This window comes from Polypterus senegalus, chromosome 12, assembly GCF_016835505.1.
Source record: "Polypterus senegalus isolate Bchr_013 chromosome 12, ASM1683550v1, whole genome shotgun sequence".
Taxonomy (NCBI): domain Eukaryota; kingdom Metazoa; phylum Chordata; class Cladistia; order Polypteriformes; family Polypteridae; genus Polypterus; species Polypterus senegalus.
The window spans coordinates 5,690,700-5,708,445 of record NC_053165.1 but is presented as its reverse complement, the minus strand read 5'-3'; the positions used below and the strand labels follow the sequence as shown (position 1 = coordinate 5,708,445).

The following is a 17,746-nucleotide window of genomic DNA, read 5'->3' as shown; positions in this document are numbered from 1 at the left end:
AACTATTTCTCACAGAAAAGAATATCAAAGTCTGTGAAAAGTTTGCCAAAAGTCTGTCAAAATTATGTCAGAAAATAAAGGATTCCAATGAACAAAATAAAACTTTATTTGTCAAACACAGCAACTATTTACTATTGTTTCTATGGCCACAGTGCCACACACAATAGACTTTATAAAATGTGAATATAAAACTGTAACCCAGTAACACACTCTTGGGAAACCTACTATTGACTACTTTTCTAGGTCCAGCTTCAGTTTAGCTCTACAACCTAAGTGCCCCTTCTAATACATTCAATCACACTAGGTGTTTCACATTTTACTCCCAAGAGAAATGTCTTAGGATACATCTGTGCTCCCACCCTATAATTAAGGTCCTCTCTTAACATTTCACCATCAATGCACATGTAGTTTTCAAGACTGATTATGTTAGGGGCCAAAGAGGTGTACATGCTCCCCTATAGTGGTAACATACACTGGACAACTGCATAGGATAGTTATACAACTGTAGACCTACACCAAAAAGCAAATTAGGGAAGCAGAAAATCACTTTGTTGTCCAGTTATTCATTGTGTGTCCTGCCATGATGATGTGTCCTAGGCAATACTATACAGGTATATTACATGCGTTCTGTTTGTTTATTCTTCTGCACTCTTGAAAAGATGGCACACCTTATGGCTACAATTTAAATCACCTATACCAGAGTAAACACATGCAATGTACCCCTAGACAACCTCATGTATCTTCTAAGGCATAAGTGCATTATATACCCCTACAAGAGTGATGTGTGTTATGCAGAGGAGTTGTTATTATTATTGTATATATGGATGCTGCCTTTGTCAATTTACAATTGTTTCCATGATATCTTTGTTACTTTTTTAGGGTCATGCAGTGTATAGGTGGTTGGTAATGAACTGGTTGCCTTTTGGTTTAATTTCTAGTGTCTTAGCCAGTAAATTTATTTATGTTTCATATACACCTTATACACATAGCCTCAAAGTAATTTTACTCATTACTTTTAATAATTTTGTGCATGAAACAAAGTTTGTGCACAGTAACATCAACTATTAAACAACAGAAACAAACAAGGGCAGGCTTTTACAGCAGGCCATGATGCTGTGTTTTAAAAAAGGTTACTGTACACTGAGAATGAGCAAAAAACACAGAAAGTAATACACGTAGGTCAGGCAGTGATGATGTTTGATAACAAACTGACTCCAACAAAGCGTCAAAGTCTATGTTGGTGCACAGCACATTTGAATCATGTCATTCACTCACCCTCTGTTTAAGCAGTTTGGAACAGCCACACAGCTGTCATCGCTCCTTTCACCCTTTGGTTAATACACACACAGCTCTTCTGAATGTCCCCCACTTGTTGTTTGTGTGTTGATTTACCGCTTGAAATTCAAAGAGGGTTTGAAAAAATTGGTCTGAAAACAGTAAGTAAGCTCCACATATGAAAGTGAGGTCAGGTGTGCAGCTTTTCACTTGTGGTATCATGATTATGGAGCATTTTGGCTTTGGAATTTTATATTTGGGATACTCAACCTGTATCTGTAAATTGCAAAGGACTATTTATGTGTTTGCATGCCTTAATCAGCTGCGTTCCTTCAGGATTCATATAAAAGGTCTATGTTGCAATTTTGTCATTTTTCTGTACCTGTCTGTCAAGTTAATCTTGCTATATAAATAATCTCTATAAATCTATCTAATCTATATAAATAATCTATTTAATGGATGAACCTCCACTGTGACAAAGATCCCCAGGCTTTTGTCTACTGTGCTTTAAGCCAACTGTGTAATATTTCAATAGAGTAAACTTCCGCTATGGATGAACAGAGTGAAATACTGTTGACCGAGAAATCATTACTTCAGAGTGTATTCTTTGTTTGAGTACATTTTTTTAAAACCCACTATACTTACAATCGCTTCTAAGGGAATCATTTAACAGTTGGAAGAGTGGAAAGCTGTCCCACGTGTCAGGAGGTTGAACTTCTAAAGCTGCATCCATGTCCACCGCAAACAAAGCCAGGAAGGTCTCAGCATGTTCTACCATCAAGTCCGACCACCAGGCAAATGCCTTGAGAAGTTTACAGATAGGGGAACAAATGTGGGAGATAGTGAAGTAAAAAGTCAAGACATTAGATGTTAAATGATGAACAGCAGAAAATGTAAGTCAACAGCACAAATGGTAGTCAATCCATGGGAATGATTTATTGTGAAAGGAACAGCGTCATTTTATTAGGGTAATGAAACTTTAACAATGTGTTTGATTCTGGACTTGGAATAGGCACTCACACTCACACACACAGAATGCAGAATCAGAGGCACTGCATTGCTGTTTGGTTAACAACAACTTGCTCAAAGACATGACAATTACCAATCTTCTGTAAAATACAAAAAAATCCTTTGGTTTTTGTCAGGACCAGAAGAGTAGCTCCACCCAGTTCTATAAATGCTCATAAAAAATTTGCAAGTAATGCTCCAGTTGATTAGATTAACATAGAAAAAATAAGATTTACTTTACCTTAATGTTATATAGTTCTCAATTAAAAAGGATTTTTTCCCTTTCCCAATGAACCACAACACTATGCTCAGCTGGTTAATAACAAAATCAAATATTGTCAGATTAGGATTAGGTGTTAGTAGGAAGGAAAAAAAGTATCTGTGAAAAGCATTCATACAAAAGGCATATTCTTGTTTGAAACTTGAATCTATAGAACTAAGTGGAATGACTCTGAATAGGGACCTCTTATTTCATGCAAGTGGACTCCTCCCATGCTATTCAGCTTGTCGTGTCCCTCTACAGGTTGTCTGGTTTTATGCATTCACATCCTAAATATCACAGATGTGAATGTCAGAAGCATGCAGGCATTGTTTTTTGTGTATTTTACTTATTGTTGGCTAATTGCATGCAGCATATGTGGAAAAACAAGATCTTATGAGAAATAAGAAACTCTCAGACTGCTGCTTGATAAATACAGGTACGTATATACAGTTTACACACCCACACACACATACTCACACACAGCAATTAGCCTCACATAATACAAGGATTCCCCAGGAAGTAAAACACTCAAGGGGGACATGTGAGTTTGGCTTGGGAGTGCAGGGCTTTGAGGGTCAGATCAAAACACACATTTAGGTTTGAAACAAAGAGGAGAAGATCTGGTTAGTCTTTTAACAAAACTTCTGCTCATGCAGACACCTTCAAACAACCACCTGAAAATGACTGTCATTGCTTACCTGAATCTACTTACCTGCTTCTCAACATTTACAAATATTTTTGTGTAATAATTCAAGCAGGCTCTAGAAAAAAGAACTACTGCTTGGCAGTTGGACTACAGAGAGACTGCCTTGTGATGTGTGATCTCTATTTCAAAGATGGGCCATATTGCCTTTTCCACCCAAACACCCACGAACAACTAACACATACTTAGGGGGAGATTTGAAAAGGAAGAGGCGATGGGAGGATAGGGCAAGGAATCAGAGGGGTTGTCACTGGAGTGCTTGGAGATGTCCTCCATTCTTCATGCACTGGTGGTGCTGGTCAGCTAATACTGATCTTATGACCAGCTCTACAAGCATTTGGTCAACACTGGACCATCAGGTGTCAGAAAACATAACAAAGCAAGGGTGACCCAGGAAAAATTTCTAGTAGGAAAAAAATGATTCTCTGTAGATCATGCACAAAGTATGACGGGAGGTGACTTGTTTCATTCAGCTCAGTCACATACCTCTTTTCCCTGTCAGCGTCATCCAAGATTGAACAAAACAGTAAAGAAACAGGGAGGAAATTTAAATATGCAAATCAGGCATTATTCCGGAACGAGAATGGTCGTTACTGTGAATCAGAAATGGTGATGAGGCCAGTAACAAATAAAGAAAAAAACATAGAAAACACAAAACATTATTTGACAGATGGCACACAAGAGTAGAAAAACAGTCGCTGAAGAAAGAAACAAAGAAAAAAGAGTCACGGTGCAATGACATACAAGACAAATGCATTTGCCCCCAGAAACGCTTAAACTCTAATTTTAAGGGTTAGACAGGTAATGATACAGAATTTGTTGGTTTTTTTTTTTTTAGAACAAACAGGCAGCATATTTTTTCCAAAAACACAAACTATCTAAATATTAAGGTATCTCTAATAAACAGCAGGATAGAAGAAAATAATGTGTCACAGCAGTCAGTGGTATGTGTGCCCTTTTTTTGGGGGCAAGGTGGGGTTGAGACCAGCAGGCTCCTTTGCTTGCTTTAGTGATCCAAGATGCAGAGCATTACCCACATATCTAATAGCACACAAATTACAGTAAGAAGAAGCTTAAGATGGGCAAGTAGGTGAAACACCTACATTTCTACCTATTCCTGATTTCATATCAACTGGCACTTTGTAGTTCATAACCACTTACTGTGAACACATCTGGGTTGCTTTCATCTGTACAGTTCCTATTAACACCAGTTCTTGACAGTAAGATACAGCACATCAGTTGATTCGGGGGAGGTGAGGCTCTCATTACTGAATTTAATAGCCTGGTGGTTGGTTAAAATTCATAATGACAGGGGAAGTACTGACATAGTGTCTAGTGGCACACAAAGAGACAATGAACAGGTTCTGTACAGATTGTTCACTTATGTACAGCTAATTTGTTTGGATTTAATTACACTTGATGCTCTTTATGTGTAAATTTCTTAACTAATTTTATACAGCTCAATGTTATGTACTTCCTAGGTAAATATTTTATCTATACAGTTTTAGAATTTTGTATATTTAACCAATAAAATAATGCCACATTGATGCATTCAAGGGCTAAGATGAGCTCTTATGAATTTTTATAGGCAACAGTGACAGTGGGAGATATAACCCTGATATACAAAAGAAAACAAAAATATAAATGAGTTGAACTGGTATGCTACATTCATCAAATACACAAGTTTGTTTGTGGCAGTTTTGAAGTCAACCTGTACGCCATATATTACAGCTCAGTTCTTGCACCACATTGTTTATCTCTAATATATCTGTTAACAGCAGAGCATGTTACAAAACAACTAAAGTGTGTTGGGTTCTCCTCCCACAATCTAAAGATATTTGTGTGTTAGGTTGACTGTCGACTCTCAGTTGGCTCAGAATAAGTAAGTCAGTGTGGTATGTTGCAGACCAGAACATTGTCCAACATTGGTTCCTTCCTTACACCTGAAGTTACGAAGACAAACCTCATTTAAGCAGATTCAATAAATGGATGGACAGAATTATGTGACCACCAGTTCTAACTCTAGTGCAGTGGAGATCCTGGAGGGCTGCAGAGGCTACTTAGATAAAATACAAATACTTAAGAGTATTTGTTCCAGATACTTTTTAAATGAATAGAAAATGATTGCTGCTACAAAAAATGTATTTATTTTGCTTTGCTTTTAATTGCCTTTCTTTTTAAGATTTAGACTACTTCATTGTTTTGTACTTCCTTAATGAGCAACCAAATAATAAGATGCAAAGTGAACCAAGAGGTGGCCATCTAACTCAAGGGTGTGAAACTTTGTTCCGGGAAGGCCAACTGAAACTTTAACTTCAGGGCTTATTACTGCTATAATTTAGCAACACCAGACATTTCCAAAAGTGATGATTTTCTTTTTTTCTTAGGGCACCATCCAAATGTGCTGTGGACCAGAGCCTTCAGTACTCAGACCTTCACCTTTTTCTTTGTAAATATTTTATTGAAATAGACATCAAATGAAAGATACATGAGTGGAAATGGGAAGGTTAGCTAGCTTTGCATCTCATTGTTTGCTTGCTCTTATGGGAGAAAAAAATGAATGAATCTGAATCTAAAAAAAACAGGAGTGGTCTCCCTTAGACATTCTGCATGAATAAAAGGAAAAGTACTACTTCTGTTTAATGGAAATAACCCGAAAATTGAAAGAAAGCAACATTTTGTACATAATACTTGTATGCAAAATTTGGATGACCTAAGTGAAATCTTACTCAAGTTATTGTGTTTACACACACACAGACATGGACCCAGGGAGGTCTAAAACATTGAGATTCCTCAAAATCTCGAAATGGAAATTTTGAAAGATTACAATACTTTCCCAATACCTCGTATACAAGAAAGTCAGAGAGGTCTAAAACGTTGAGATTAGTCCAGATTTCATTCCAGCCTTCAAGTGTACTTGACTGAATTGTTTGGCTCAACTACATTATTGCACTTCCTTGGCTAGGAGTTTTTTCTTTAACAAGGAAAAGTAAATTGATTTAAAGTTACCTAGGTCTGAGCAAATTACAGTATTTTCACCAGAATAACTAATCCAAGAAGTTACAATATCTGTATGGAATTATGGACATGTTCAGCAGAGAATTTACCATTTAATTTCAACAACCATTCTCATTACAGGTGCCAGTCACTGATTTATTTCAGTAATTCCAATCAAAAAGTGAAACTTGTATATTAGAGTCATTCATTACACACAGACTGATGTATTTCAAATGTTTATTTCTTTTAATTTTGATGATAATAACAGACAACTAATGAAAGTCCCAAATTCAGTATCTCAGAAAATTAGAATATCAATTAACACCAATGCAAAAAAAGGATTTTTAGAAATGTTGGCCAACTGAAAGGTATGAACATGAAAAGTATGAGCATGTACAGCACTCAATATTTAGTTGGGGCTCCTTTGGCCTGGATTACCGCAGCAATGCAGCGTGGCATGGAGTCGATCAGTCTGAGGCACTGCTCAGGTGTTATGAGAGCCCATGTTGCTCAGATAGTGGCCTTCAGCTCTTCTGAATTTTTGGGTGTGACGTATTGCATCTTCCTCTTCACAATACACCATAGATTTTCTATGGGGTTAAGGTCAGGCGAGTTTGCTGGCCAATCAAGAACAAGGATACCATGGTCCTTAAACCAGGTGCTGGTAGTTTTGGCACTTTGTGCAGGTGCCAGGTCCTGTTGGAAAATGAAATCTGCATCTCCATAAAGTTCGTCAGCAGCAGGAAGCACGAAGTGCTCTAAAACTTCCTGGTAGACGGCTGTGTTGGCCTTGGACCTCAGAAAACACAATGGACCAACACCAGCAGATGACATGGCACCCCAAACCATCACTGACTATGGAAACTTTACACTGGACCTCAAGAAACATGGATTCTGTGCCTCTCCTCTCTTCCTCCAGACTCTGGGACCTTGATTTCCAAAGGAAATGCAAAATTTGCTTTCATTAGAGAACATAACTTTGGACCACTCAGCAGCAGTCCAGTCGAGACGCTTCTGACGCTATCTCTTGTTCAAGAGTGGCTTGACACAAGGAATGTGACAGCTAAAACCCATGTCTTGCATACGTCTGTGTGTGGAGGTTCTTGAAGCACTGACTCCAGCTGTAGTCCACACAGTGAATCTCCTCCACAATTTTGAATGGGTTTTGTTTCACAATCCTCTCCAGGGTACGGTTATCCCTATTGCTTGTACACTTTTTTCTACCACATCTTGTCCTTCCATTCTCCTCTCTATTAATGTGCTTGGACACAGAGCTCTGTGAACAGCCAGCCCCTTTAGCAATGACCTTTTGTGTCTTGCCCTTCTTGTGCAAGGTGTCAATGGTCGTCTTTTGGACAACTGTCAAGTCAGCAGTCTTCCCCATGATTGTGTAGCCTACAGAACTCGACTGAGAGACCATTTAAAGGCTTTTGCAGGTGTTTTGAGTTAATTAGCTGATTAGAGTGTGGCATCAGGTGTCTTCAATATTGAACCTTTTCACAATATTCTAATTTTCCGAGATACTGAATTTGTGACTTTCATTAGTTGTCAGTTATAATCATCAAAATTAAAAGAAATAAAAATTAGAAATACATCAGTCTGTGTGTAATGAATGAATCTAATATACAAGTTTCACTTTTTGAATGGAATTACTGAAATAAATCAACTTTGCCATGATAGTCTAATTTTATGACTGACACAGGTATATTTTGAAGTTTTGAGCTTCTGAATTTTTTTGGCTGATTTAAATTTCTGCAGCTGTTTGACTTTCAATTGGCATTATTTCTTGCTGGAATGAAATAGTACACTCAGCAGTTGTGCTGGGAGGCTGAGCTTGCATTATACAATTGTGTGTTTTGGGTGTAATTCTTCATAAAATATAACGTACTGTTGCAGTGTACTAATTCCTGAAAGTGGAACCATAAACTGGTTAAGTACAAAATATACAACTCTGCTCTTTCATTCCAACCTAATCCCTCTGTATCCTAATTGTTCTAGTCAACAGATGGACTTATCGGCTCTGATTAATCAACTGCTTGCCCACAATCCTTTCTGAGGAAGAGTGTCAGTTTGCAAATGGCAGGCAAAAAATATGGTCCATATAGACTAAACAACTACTGATTTTGGTTTCCTTTCCAATTTGAATTGCTATGTTTTAGTTACTTAATAACATCAATGTAAAACTTCTAGAATTTTCTTCTCCAAATGCTGGCTATCATTATATTTTATCAGGAAAAGGTAAAAAAACAAACATTTAGCAGCATGCAGAGCTCTCATGTTGTGTTTTGTTTTTAGTAGCAGTATTGTCATGCGTACAGAGAATGAGCAATATCTCAGTGTCTGATGACACAATAAAGAGCTAATGAACACATGCAGTATAGATGGCTCAGATGAGCACTAGTGTATCCTCTGAAAGCACACTGCAATACATTTACTTAAACAGCATAGTGATTGACTAATTTTTAAACAAGTCCTTTACAAGACTTTCTACTTCTTTGGTTAATAAGCTATGTGGTCAGTTTTTATTATCTTTTTTTCTACAATATTGGAGTGTCATGTAGTTCATTTTGGTAAAGATTTTTTCAAATAATAATTATTTTATTATATTAACTAAATTATCACAGAGCTCCCTGTTTATCATTACTTAAGCACAGCAAAGCATCTCATTATTTGGGCTGTACAGCAGATTATTACAACCTTATCTTGTCTAACAATTCATCTATCTGATTTCTAAACATTCAACATTCTTAGTGACTATGAGGCCAGTGAAAGGTGCAGCCTATTCCACACTAGCTTATAGTGCAAAACAGAAAGCCACCATAGATGGGTCAATCTATCAGAGAGACACAGTCATTCAAACCGAACCTAGAAATATTGTTCTTTTTATTCGGCTGAGGCCTTCATCCAAAACCATTCACACGTTCATATTCTGTTTTTTAACAACTGGAATACAGATAAGTTAACTGATTTGCTCACAGTGAAAGAGTCAGACACAAGGGAGAACTGAGCCACAAACACTGGGGTTTAAAGCTCAATGTCTCAGCCACTACAACACAGTATATGCCTAACACACTTGTCTTTAGAATGCGAGAGGAAACTGGGGTCCCTGGAGAAAACACCACTGGACAAATTCCAGATAGAGAGTGACCCAGCTGAGAATGAAACCCAGGTCCCTAGAGCTATAAAGCAATAGAGCTAACTAATGCATTACAACACATCTGTTGTTATATACCTGCAGTGAAAACTATTAATTGTTGCATAGTTAAATGTACTGATAGACGACAGGCAGTGTCTACCATAATGTGAAATAGAACACTGTTGCTCCATCAGCCTCCATTACTGATTCACCATGCGACCTTGGGCGAACCCCTAAAGCACCCCACCATTAATTACATTGCATATAAAGTATTTTAGGATATTGTCCTCCTCTTTATTAATGACAGCATGATAAGTTGATCTGTTTAGGAAATGGGATATCTGTGATAAATCCAGATATTCTAGAGAAAATAAGCATTGCCAATCTGATAGAAGAAATATCTAGAACTTTCTTTTGCTCTGCTTCACTATTGGATTACACACACTGATACTAAACACACTCTAAAACTCAAAACCACTTAGATTCAGTATTGTATTTTTCCCCCACCCATAAAGGGGTGGCAAACCTCAGAACTCACCTCTGCATGGTGCTCTTCATTTTGCTGCAAGACTTCTATGACCAGCTCAGCAAGTCGAATGGTATCTTCTAATTTTTTGGCAGGCGTGACTAAGCGGCCTACATTTTCTGCAGTAGAAGGAGCATTGTTACTATGGCAGACAAGGGTTCAAGTGACCATGAGTTAAATACAATAACCAAAAGGGTCAGCATTATTAAATGACTAAACAAACAAACAGAACGCCTATTGGACTCAGTCGTGCAGGAAGTAAAAACAAAAATAATACAATGGAGTGCTCCAGCTGCATTTTCAATGTATGATCCTGTTAAATTAAGTCCATGGTAGTTAAGCAGGAGTTTAGGGGAACGAGTCAATGGTCATTCATTTTCTAGATTTTGATCCTCTGGTTCTTCCATGCTCATTAAAAACAATGTAAATGTGGGGTCTACAGTTTAGTAATTACTTTGGCCTTTTTTCTTACAGTGTGACAATTCTTTCAAATTAGTGGTCTTATATTAAAAGGTACAGGCAACATTAAAAGTATTAAAGGCCACCTTGTGAGCAGTGAACCAGTCCCAGTGACCTTGGGCAGCCCATCAATTTTAATCTTTAGTAATACTTTATAAACAAAAAAGAGCATTTTGAAATTGTGAGAAGAAAGTAAAAGCTGGAGCACTGCTGAATACTGGATTGGGGAAGGGGTCATTACTTACAAAACAATTCAAAGTTTGTCACTTACTTAAATAAATTAATAAAATTAGCATACAGTAAGTTTTGGTAAAAACAAAATACAGTTATCATGCAGAATGTTATGCCATAACAATGTTATTTTGTGCTGACATTACTGCTTTGAAATGTTGCGTATGACAGACATTGCTCAACATGAAATATGTAAAACATTTTATTCCATTGGGTTTTCTTGACCTACCCCTGTGTCACTAACACGCTAGGGTACAAGGATCAAATAACAATAATTAGTTTCTGGGTAGTAAATGAAAAAAATCAACAAAAAATGTAACTATTAAATAAAATAAACTTTATATGAAAAATTAAAAAAGGATAAAAAGAAGGAAAAATTAAAACATTACAGTACTTGGTATTTGCCTAGGAATGCCTTTGAGTCTCTGATTTATCGTGTCTATCTGCGACTTAGAGGATACAGGTGCTGGTGGCGGTTTAGGTCTAGACCGTGGAGCTGCCATGCATGAGTGAAAAAGACAGCAAAAGGAAACAGGGGTTGTGATTCCATGAGCAATGAAATGACAACTTTAGACCAAAAGTAAGCAAACTCTACGGTTGTTAAAGCATTTAGAGCATTGACTGAGAAGTAATGGCCAAACATTATATACTGGTCTGTTTAGTTTAGCTCTACCTGTGCATTAGAGGGCTACAAAGTTCTGGGGCATTGCTTCTGTTTACCACCCCAGGCACTATGCCCATACATGTCATCAGCATTTGTGGATATTAAGCAAGCTGTAATCTAGCATTATGGAATCTTTTCCAACAAGTTCATAGATTCTTGTATATAGAAACCTAGTCGAATCACATCAAAATACAGTCTGGCCAAGCTAAGCAGACTCTTAAGATTTATTTGAATATGGAACACATTTGATTTAGAAAGAATATTGCATTCTGAAAATCAGTTGTTCATGGGGCTGACATATGCACTCTAGCAAAATGTGGAACCCAGACAGAAAATGGAGATCCTGCAGACAACTTCCTATTATTATGAGGAAAGCGTACTATGCTTACCCTTGTAGCAGATACAAAGCAAGAACCATCCTTGAGTGGGACTCCAATATCCCTCACAAACCCACACTTGGAGATATTTAATTTAGAGTCTCTAATCAGCCTACCCTGCAAGTCTTTAATATATTGAAAAAAACAAGAATCCTTAGATTAGGCAGTGACAGAGTTGAGACTTTGAAACCAAGAATCTACAGTTGTGAGGCAGCAGCACCAGCCACAGCATATAATAATACATACTAACTTTAAATTTGGCATTTTAAACATACACATATATATATATATATATATATATATATATATATATATATATATATATATATATATATATAAGGGGTGCTTAGATGTGTTGGACCTGATCCATATATGGAAATAGCAGTGAAAGCAAAACAAGTTTTTCATTTTTCAACATAACATACATTTCTGTCTTTTTATTTATTTGTTAAAATATAGGCACTTTAAATAAATACGTCAATTGTCATATTGTTATAGGAATATTGGATTGGATATTTTAATTTTAGCACTCTGTTTTTTGGTGCTGTATTTTATTTTAACCATAAAATACTTGTAAATTTGCACAGCACTCTGGTCTTGTCAATGGAAGCCAGTTATATAAAAATAAAATTGATTGAATTCACTTTGTCTACTATACAAAAATACAGTACACTAAAACTGAACTGAATTAGACACTATTAAAACAGGTTACACCTGCTAGCACATATTTTCAATATCCTTGGGCCTCCACAACCATATGAATTAATAATGACATTATCAGTATTATCCAGTTGGCTATAAATGTCAGCTTCACTGGGTCAGACATAAAAGCAACATTGGAGTTTACATGGACATGTAGGTATAGGCTGAGGGGAGACAAACCACCAAGGATTCTGGGAATACTTTTCTAATCAGCAAGATCATGCAAGGAGTGTGTTTAAAACTGATTAATGGATGGACTGGATATATCAGATTCAGAGAGGGATTAGACAGGAAAAGAACAACCATATGAATGAAAACCTATACTTGAGTTTTTATCATATTTAGCAAATATTCACATTTATACCTAAGCAAATACACATAGATCAGTTTTACACCTAGTTTTGCAATTATTGACCTATTCATTTTCTGAACCTATTTATTCTAATTCCAGATCCCAGTTTGTCACAGGAAAAGCTAGTAGCACCAAGAAATAATCAATCTGGGAAACTGGAGTACTTGGAGGAAACCCACATACTATATAGTAGGCTGGGTGAGACAGTGACATGGCCAGAACTAACTAGAGCGTAACTGTGCTGTTCATTTACCACATAAGAGAATCAAATAATTTCTTCAGTTATATGTGTTAACACTGCATAATTAAATAACTGGAGTGACAAATTCCAAAGATGAATATCACAACAGCATGTTTATCACTCTGCTGTATTCAAGTAGGATTAGGTGGATCAGCATTGTCTGATGTGTATTTTTGATTTTGTTGTCATATGTTTGGGAGGAGTAACTCAATATTGTTATTAGCACTCTTTCTAGGTTACATTTTTGAGTCTGCTTAGCTAAGGCAAAACCAATTTACATATACTTCATTTTAAAAGGAGCACTGCTGTATTCTAAGAACAACAGCTAACAAAGAAGTCCCTTAACTTCTCAGCCAACAGCATTTATAACACACATACACAAGCTGCATCCCCCATTTTCCGGTAGGATGCCACTCTTCTCTTTAACCCTGTCCCTCTCTCTTCAGGTGATTGATGGTCTTTACAATATCACCCAAGCAGTATAATCCTAAATGCAGTTCTTATGGTACTGACTGGAAAAAAATGCTGTTTTTAAAAGAGGGAAAGCGTTAATCATGCAGAAGAGGAGTACAACAGAATGTATATTCTAACACTAGGTGCACTATTAACGTGTTTTATACAAGGCCATGCAACTTTTCCATCAAAAGGGTTTAGTAAATTTGATGTCAATAACTACATTAAATCCAAGCATTATCTTAGAAAGAAAAATAAATATAAATGAAACATACAGCATACTCATTCATTGTGCTAAATCAGGCATTTTATGAATAATAAGGTAACTCTTCTGAAAAAATGAGAGCATTCCTTAGACATGTTCTGAGATGAAAAAATACAAATTAACACTTTTGCTTAAAAGCCACTGGATGTTAAATATGGAAAACTGTACAAATTAAAAAATAGCTCCAAGAAAATAGGACTTGCATTTTTGTCAATTAAAAGACAGATTTTCAAAACAACATAAAAGCACACTGATATTAGTGTGAATGGGCGAGGGGCTACTATCTGGGAATCAATTAGGCATGAGGCCCTGTGAACACAAAAGCTCAAGGCTCTTTAAATCCTTTCAAGCCAACTTGGTCCACAGGCACCCCAACAACAGCTTCACACAAGATCCATCCATTTACATGCCTGGTAAATTCAGTGCATGATCTTGGAGAACTGAACTGGAAGCTGATTTGTGGAAATGCTGTCTTTAAAGGCTTGGACATCTTTCGTGGATGCAGGAAAGGCAAAGCCCAACAGTCATCCTTTATGGAAAACTTGTTACTGGGAAGTGACCAATACGAAACAACAGCTCTTTAAAGATGTTATAAAATATGACATAAAGGTGATTTGTACAAACATGAAGTACTGGGAGGAATTTGCCAAGAATCAGAAATGGTAGAATTTTTATCTGAACGGAAACTGGTAAAGTAGAAGGGATACATTTGGTGATACACTAGACACCATGTTATTTAAGAGCAAATAGCCACATTACATTCTTGTCAGAAATGTACCTTAAAAACAGAGGAACTGACTGCTGGGACAGTTTCTGAACTCAGCAAACCTAACATGGATGAAGTAGGTGCTTATGGTACGTTAGAATGTCTGGGTCCCAATTAAAACATTCTCTTCATTACGAGTTTTGTTTTGCCCCATTGGGAAATTTTTCCCCAACTTAGCATGGACCGGGTACCAGTCCATCTCAAGGCACACATGTGCCCACGCTCAAACTCATTCTTCCTAGGCTAAATTAAGTGTAAATAATCAGCATAACCTACATGGCTTTGGGACATAAGAGAATACTGTATACTTATTCTGTGCCCTTGCGGTATGTTTTGGAGTTACCATTTGTAACATCACAACTTTGCACTTTGTTCTTCTCATGCATAGTTTTGAAAAAGAAAAAAACAAAAAAAAAACAAAAACACAAGATTGATGTTTGAATTTGCATCACGATGTGCACAAAAAACAATTTAAGATTATGTCTATTCTTTTATTTTTGTGAAAATAAAAATCATAGTGTGTTATGTGGGTACTAAATTGCTGCAAACAGAATATAACCACTAAATGCCTAGTTGATTTTTTTTTTTATCATGAGGAAAATTATACTTAACATCCCTGGTAAAAGTCATGGTGCTAACAGACTAAGCTCATCAGATCAAACTTTTCTACTCCTAGTAACAGTCAATAGCTGCTTCTTTGAAAATCCTAAACCAAGCCAAAAATATAATCTCTTCATTATGTTCTAGCTATGCCCCTGTTTTCATTGGTTGTGTCTGGTATGCCTCCTTAGTTGCTGTCCAAACCACCACAACACACTTCTTTGGTCTTAAATTATGAAATCAACATCTGTGGGTTCAAGACATAGTAATAATAATAATACACTGTATTTGTATAAAACCTTCCCTTGCTGGCAGATTTTGCTCCTCTAAATAACTGTGAAATTGATCTTAGGTGTAACCCCAGCGGGAGATTTAAATGATCATCCTCAACTGAATAATTGAAATGAAGAGTAACAGATAGTAGCAATCATTCTAAGGTTGCTCTGTCTTAAAGGTAATGGACTTTCCTTTTCAGAATGGAAATAACTTTCAACCTTTTTCTTCTTCAGATTCAACAAATGACTGTTTATTTAATCTACTTATCGTAGATTAGTTTCTTTTGTTTTTGTATGTTTTTACATACTTCCATTTTTTATGATATGGATTCAGCAATTTGTCTAATAGAATAATGGGGTCACACCTTCATGACACTTTTTGCTCAAGGTGGCTAAATCACAACTTAAAACTAAAATACACAGCTGCATATCAAAAACAGCAAGTGTAATTTTTTTCATCTTCCTCTCTGGATTAATATCTTACATTTCTAAGGTGGCACTATCTTAACAGGCAATATGATTTTATTAGGCAATGTGATATTATAATGATTAATTAGGTAATACCATATTATAGATATACTTATTGTATCATTTTGAGTTGTGCAAAAACTTCTGAATATTTGGTTCAACTAATTTCACATTTAATTATGCATAGTAAAACATAGAATTAAAAACAAAAATCTTTGGTTAAGATGGATTTCAAATGACAAAAAGTTGGTGTTTATTCACCGGAATGCCTGATTTGGAGCACAATTACCACAGATATTTAGTATTGGATGTACAGCTTGCAAAACCAGTAAGGTATGCCTTCTACAATTGTGTTCAAAAACAAATATCTGAGCCTTGATGGAAATACATAAAAGCAGTTTTCACAAAGATTAAAACCAGCTATCTGTTGAATTTCTTTGAACTAAAGAAAAATTAAGTAAGGTGATTTATGTGAATTTCACATTTTTTAATTCGGTACTTTATCAAAACATCTTAAAAAACATTTCTACATCAAGATGATTCCTTTAATATTTCTACAATAAATGACAGTCTAAGTGCTTTTAAAATGCTTTCATTGACTATTTTCAATGATCTCCCTTTTTCTTCATCAAAACAGTTTGATATTTCTATTCAATTTGACAAAAATGAACGCTTAACTAGACAGTGATTTGTATCATTGTATAAAAAATTTATTTTGTTTTATAAATGATAAAATATTGTCCGTTAATGTTATTCTATGATTATGAGTGAAACACTAACTCAAACTGACTCACTTATTCTCTTTAAAGCCTATAAATTGGGCCCTACCTGCAAACAGTTTTAGCTGTCTTATTCCAGAATCCAATATCAGCACTGTGTCGTGTAAGCCATCACAGTGATTGAACTATTTAGAATACAATGAAAACAGTGTAGCTGCCACAACTATCACAGCCATAAATACATGCCATATATAAAAATGAACTTTAAAGTATTCAACTATGGAAATTTGACACCTGATTCCTCAGCTGCAAGAGTATACAGTAACTTTTATTAGGTATACTTTGACAAAGACTGGACAGTCTTCCTCATTTATGTCAGTATATTGACAAAAAATAATCAAGAGGAATCAAAGGCATCTACTCTACTACATGCTGTTCAATAACTGCTGTCCAGAATGTAGTCACCACCCTGTTTATGTATCTGTGACAAAATCTGTGTTTTCTTTAAATTGTGAATGTATATATTTTTATATTACTTAGTTTAAATATTCAGTTCATTCATTTTCTGGACCCTCTTGTTCTAATATGGGGTATTGAAAAAGCATATCTCAGCAGCAGTCAACAATAGATTGAATATCAGTCCATTACAGTGTACAGTTATGCTTGCATACCTACGCTCACTGACACAAGGCTCATTTGTAGCTGCCAATCTACCTACTGTAACATAAGTCTTTGGGATTTAGAAGAATACCCTAGTAGACAGAATAAATCAAAATGATGACAGAGAGAATGTGCTATCTTTATAGAGAGAATCACTGGCCTGAGCATTAGGGTCATGCTCTAGGAGCTGTGAGGTAGTAGTCCTCGCACTTCACAACACTTTTGAAACATCAACTGCTATGTACTTGCATCATTTTAACTCAGATAAACTACTGCGCATTATCCATTTAAAATTAGAAAATGCATACAGTAGAATACACTGGATTATTCCCCACAGTGCTTTGTAATAGTGTAGATTTAGCATAGCTTGCTGTTTTTCTCTTAAATTATTTCAGTGGATCTCTTTGTAAATTAACTGTAAACCAATATATTCAGTACAAATGATAATCCCATAAGGCTGGTTCAAGATGCAGTGTAAAACCAAAGACAACCACTGAAAGGCAAACATCAGCTTTTTTAAATGAATGTTAAACTTAAAAAACAGAAAAGAAAACAAAGCATAAGAAAAATAATGAAAAAAATAAAACAGTAATGAAACTTTAATGAA

The 17,746-nt window shown here is 36.0% G+C and overlaps 1 protein-coding gene across 16 annotated transcripts in view; it reads right to left on the bottom strand.

The window, feature by feature from the left end:
- The window catches only part of cadpsa (Ca2+-dependent activator protein for secretion a), a 364,578-nt gene that overhangs the window by 96,850 nt on the left and 249,982 nt on the right, over nt 1–17,746 (bottom strand). For 9 of the 16 annotated variants that reach the window (XM_039771426.1, XM_039771431.1, XM_039771437.1 and 6 more), the window contains 3 exons: nt 9,920–10,026; nt 3,735–3,743; nt 1,921–2,077 (listed from right to left, as the gene is read on the bottom strand). In XM_039771426.1, coding sequence (XP_039627360.1) covers nt 1,921–2,077; nt 3,735–3,743; nt 9,920–10,026 — 273 coding nt within the window. The remainder of the gene's footprint in view (nt 1–1,920; nt 2,078–3,734; nt 3,744–9,919; nt 10,027–17,746) is intronic. The other 7 variants (XM_039771427.1, XM_039771438.1, XM_039771442.1 and 4 more) reach the window with 1 other exon arrangement.